Source organism: Rhododendron vialii, chromosome 9a (assembly GCF_030253575.1).
Source record: "Rhododendron vialii isolate Sample 1 chromosome 9a, ASM3025357v1".
Classification (NCBI taxonomy): Eukaryota; Viridiplantae; Streptophyta; class Magnoliopsida; order Ericales; family Ericaceae; genus Rhododendron; species Rhododendron vialii.
In genome coordinates, this window is record NC_080565.1 from 1,291,747 (window position 1) to 1,297,306 (window position 5,560).

General features: G+C 35.4%; 1 protein-coding gene across 1 annotated transcript; it reads left to right on the plus strand.

Annotated features, from left to right (window-relative positions):
- LOC131300675 (uncharacterized) lies at positions 1 to 764 on the plus strand. The gene is made up of 3 exons (XM_058326622.1): positions 1 to 160; positions 337 to 420; positions 543 to 764. The coding sequence occupies exons 1-3, from the start codon at positions 91 to 93 to the stop codon at positions 698 to 700; spliced, it is 312 nt and encodes a 103-aa protein (XP_058182605.1). The 5' UTR covers positions 1 to 90; the 3' UTR covers positions 701 to 764.
- The last annotated feature ends 4,796 nt before the right edge of the window (positions 765 to 5,560 follow it).

The window sequence follows — 5,560 nt, forward strand, 5'->3', positions numbered from 1 at the left end:
CTCTTCTCTCTCTCTCTCTCTCTCTCTCTCTCTCTCTCTCTCTCTCTCATACAGCCCTCGTTTTATTTTCCAGAAAATTTCTCTTTGAAGATGGCGAGCTTCATGAGTCGGGTTTTCATGGTTTTCCTTACCTTGATGTTACCTGTACTTATGGCCACAGGTTCTTTCTCTACTTTCATTCGTTGCACTAAAACTCATTTTACCATGTTATAAATTAAAGCTATTATGGAAATTTTAAGAAGCATAGGTTTTTAAATAATGATCGCGCCCACTTCGGTTATTGAAGTCGGCCACAGGCTAGGGTTAATTTAATGTCTTGAATTGATTTTGTTTTAGGACAAGGATGCAAACAGCGAACTTGCCCGGGCTCATGCAACTACGGCACAGGCGTATACACTCCCAACGGCAAATGTATTTGCGGTAATTTCCTGAGTGAATAATTATTAGACAAACTAATTTACTAAGATAAGTACTCCAGCTAGCAGAAGGATATTAGTACTAATTAATGTCTTGAATTGATTTTGTGGTGAATTTTGATTTAGCTGTACTTCAAACCAGAAATTGCAACCTGGAAGAATGCAGGGATGAATGCGACAAACTTAAACAAATAACCATCTTTTGCTGTCCTTTTTTTCTGTTGAGCGGCTTCTTGCTTTTGTACGTGTCTGTTCTAAGGGTTCATGGAAAACCTCTGTTCTAAGGGTTCATGTGGAATCATGGTTTTCGTACTAGTGCGTAATACAATCAATCACTCTCTCTCTCTCAAGGCACCAAGGGATAATTTGATCGTTTTTGCAGTCTTGTTATGAGTACATACATGGGGTACATACCCTCGTACATAAATGAGATAATTTTGCTTGTGAATTTGAACCGTTCATTTTTCTTTCATGTTCCATTTCATGGACCATTTTCTTGTGTTGCATCATGACTCTTTAGTTAATAGATCGAACACTACTTCTCTAGTCAAAACTCTGTGGATGCCATTCATACTTGTGATGGTTTGAAAAATAACTTGTCTTATAGTTGTCTATGAAAGCGAAATGCTAAGGATGCCGACCGTGTGCCGTACATACGGCGTACATCGCCGGGCATGAGGCTCACTACGATCACACAAAAGATCAATTCGATCCGTTTATGAATTTGAAATTTTTTTTTTCAAGTGATTTCTGAATGAAAAATCAGAAGATTGGATCAAGCATTTACACAAATTTAAATGACCTGATTTTTTATAGGGCCACATGAAAAAATATTTCACAATTTATCAGCAGAGCGAATCTTTTGTGTGAGACTCATAGTGAGCCCCACACAGTGATACACGCAGCCTTGAAAATTGGGATTACCCAATTTGTGTGAATTATTAAACTTGCGAGCTGAACTTATTGAATTGAGTAAATGTATTTGAACACTTGTAGAGTTGTATTTGATATAATACAAGGAGCGTAATTCTTTTTTTTTTCTTTTTCCCTTTTATGCCTTGTGTTGAAGTACTTTTGTCATTTTAACTTCATTTTTTTTTTTAAAAATTTTTACTTCATACCGGTGGTTCTTTGATTTTCGCTATGAGATATTCAACTCCATCACTGAAATGAAGTTACAATATTCAAGCTTGTTCAAGTATAAATATTACTGCAATTGTCTTCGAGTGGAATTTGTTAAAGACATGTGGAGAATTTATGGTTAATACAAAATGTAAATTTATCATTACCTTAATGTGCCATGAGGGATACCTTTGTAACAATCGGAAGGCGAGTTAAGCGACGCCTTGAATGATCGAAAACTTATCCGAAATTGTAAGCGACACCACTCAAAACTTGCTAGGCTAGTGTCGGACCACTTTTCCACCGTCTCTTTTAATTGGGAAGAGCTTCAATTAAGTTTTTTATGGTATTCAATATCGCACCCGCAAGTTTGTTTTTAAAAACGGTCGGCTAGTGTCGGACCACTTTTCTACTATCTCTTTTAAAATCAATTAGTGTTAGGAAGGGCTTCAATTAAAGTCTTTTATGGTATTCAACATTGCACCCGCAAGTTTGTTTTTAAAAACGGTCATAGGGAGTGGTATTGTGTAACTAAATCCATGGAGGCCCGGACAATACCTCTCTCACGATGACGCTCCCGCGACTCGAACCCATGACTTCCTTGTTCTGATACCACTTGTCGGACTACTTTTCCACCATCTCTCCTAAAACCAATAGGTATTAGGAAGAGCTTCAATTAAGTCTTTTATGACATTCGACATCGCACCCGCAAGTCTGTTTTTAGAGCGGTCGCCGGGAGTGACATTGTGTAATTAAATCCATGGGGGCGCTCCGGATCCTACAGTTAGTTTCACTAAGGGAAATAAATACTTATTGACATATTTTTTGATTTAAATGTGCTATGTTGAGAGAAAATAACCTGTCTCATAAAACAGAAAATAAAGAGCGAAATAGTAAAACATTCATGACCAACTTTTGCTCATTGGCTTTCCAATCGAGACATTATTTTCGGGACAATAAAACTATATACATACATAAAATTACGTTCTGCACACATTGAACGGTTCGGATTTTCAAAATTTGATCGGAAAATGAAAGTCCCCCATTTTGTTAAAATGAGGGATCCCTCACTTGAAAATTCCTCTCTCTCTCTCTCTCTCTCTCTCTCTCTCTCTATCGGAACGGTTCAAGGGACACCCTAAAAAAACACCCATAATCGTAATCTCATAGTTTCCGAACAAATTTTTATGATCCGAACCGTTCAATGTGTGCAGAATGTGATTTTAAGGGTGCCCGCAAGAAATTAGCAAAAAAAATGGCCGGGAAAGGTTTGATTTGAGCAATTTTTATTTGAACCGTTCAATAAAAAAACTATTCGAAACTGTTCGGATCAAGCCCTTCCCGGTCATTTTTTTTGCTGCTTTCTCATGGGTACCTTTAAAATCATGTTCTGATCACATTGAGCAGCTCGGATCATCAAAATTTGATCGGGAACTATGAGGTGTTTTTTTAGGTGTCCCCGAAACTGCTATATATATATATATATATATATATATATATATATATATATATAACATTAATTATTCAGAGGCATAATTGAGGGACACCTTGAGGGGGGACGCCAACAAAAAATAATAAGATAACTCCAGAAGTACCATCAAGGTTAATGTCTTGAATTGATTTTTGTGATTTACTTTGGATTTTGATTTTTGCACTCCATTTTTATTGATGACGCTCCATTTTGTATGAGCTATCAGTAAAAAGTGAAGCGCGAAAATCAATTTCTTTATTTTAGGACGAGGATGCACTGATCTGTCCACTTGCAAGGACTCATGTCCCGGTGGCGCATGCATGCGTTATCGGCAAATGTGTTTGCGGTAATTAATTCTGAGTGAATAATTAGACAAAATAATTAAGATAACTCCAGCAGCATGCAGGATTATTAACTAATGTCTTGAATTGATTTTGTGGTGAATTTTGAATTAGGTATTCCAGCCGACGCTTGCGATCCGATAAATGCGAGAATGAATGCGAAGTAGAGAGGAAACCTGGGAGCTGCAAGAATGGAATCTGTAAATGTGGTTGAGTGATATATTAACATTGGCCGGCGGCGGCGGGCGTGCCTTGAAAAGTATAATGATTAATGAGATGCGTCTGTCTGTCAGTGTTCATCATCTTCACTTCTTGCATTCGTGTCTTTTTTTTAATAACTTCATCCGTCCGTATTTGTTGGTTTATTTTCGACATTAATATCATATTTTAAATTGATTAATTATATCTTTCAATTTATACTGGGTTTCATGATTTTTAAAATTCCGTATAATAGGGCTACTTGTTTTTGACGTTGTATGTATGTTATCGATCGATCGTAACAGGTCAGAGTAATACGTTAGTAATACCAGTTTAAAAAGTCACAATCGAGTTGCTGAATTTGTTTCGTTAACAAACAGAAGCATAAAAAATTGCTTAATGCATGATCCATAAACGATGCAACATAACTTTGAACTCATTGACCAACTGGCCTCCATTGACCTTTTTAAGATAAACTTCACATAAGATCCTTTCAATTTTTTTGGTCAGTCTGCAACCATTGTATTAATACTGTGTGATCCTAAAATTGCTCAATGAAAGTTCCTAACATTTTAAAAAAATAAATAAATAATTCAAATGCAATCGTATTTTAGGATTGATTATGTTAATAAAGTTACTCCAATAGAATACCACTTCCCCAGTAAAAACTCTATTGCCAATCATTTCATATATATACGAGGCGGTTCCAGAGACAACTAATTAGACATCTAAAAAAATACCTCATAGTTTCCGATCAAATTTAATTATCCGAGCCGCTCAATGTGATCAGAATGTGATTTTAAGGGTACCCGCGAGAAATTAGCAAAAAAAAAGGCCGGGAAGTAGCAGTTTTTGGCTTAGATTTAATGAACAGTTCAATTAAAAATTGCTCAAAACAACCACTTCCCAGTCATATTTTTTGTTAATTTCTCGCTAACACTCTTAAAATCACATTCTGCACACATTGAACGGTTCGGATCATAAAAATTTGATCGGAAACTATGAGATTAAGATTTGGGATTTTTTTTAGGTGTTTAATTGGTCGGAAACTATAATTCATTTCAAATCCGGGAGGGTCACGTTTTGGGAATATTAAACATTAGCATTACAAATCTTATACACAAAATGAAATCAGTAAACAATTCTGGTTATTTTGAGCTCAATCAAACATAAACTGAAATCAGAAAAATGAAGAGGCCTTGAAAAACTAACATAAAGAATGACGATAGTTTAAGAATCTATTTTGTGAAGTTTGTGATAAATTTCACAATAAGATTTTTGTCAAGAGCCAACTTACAAACCTTGAAACTAGGGAATCAAATATGTGCTCGTGTGCTTCTCTGACTAGATAAACACAAGCACATATTTGATTCCCCTTGCTTCAAATTTTGTGAATTAGCGTTCGTTCGAAGTTTATTTTGAAGTTAATCACAAACTTCAGAATAATCCATTCTTAAACCATTTTTTTTTTTATCTGCAATTTTTAAACCGATTATTGATGCTTAAACCGGTTATTGATGTGTACAACATCCGCTAATTGCTCTTGGAATTGACTGGAAGAAAGAAGTAATGAATTTTAGAATTGATTTAGCTTAAAGTAGTGCTTAAAGTGTAAGTTATGAATTTTATTGGACTAAAGCTATGGTATGGACCTCATAAGATTTCTTGTACCATCTAGAAAAATGTAGTATGTATTAGGCGCCCAGAGGATACACAAATAATTAAATGGATCCTAAAATTGTGCAAATACAAGCATTCCCCAAACCTATTGTTTACTTATAAAAAATGCAAATTAGATGTCCACAACTACGAAGTGAACCAACTGTACAACCCTATTTAAAATTCAAAATATATTACATTGGCCCCATGTGACCCCAAAATTGGAATCTGACTCATAATATCGTACTCCCTCCGTCCCTATTTTATAGTCCAGTATTTCATTTTGGGTTGTTCCTTAATAAGTGTCCATTTTGTAAAGTTAGTGGGTAAAAGTTGGTGAATTTTCCATTTTG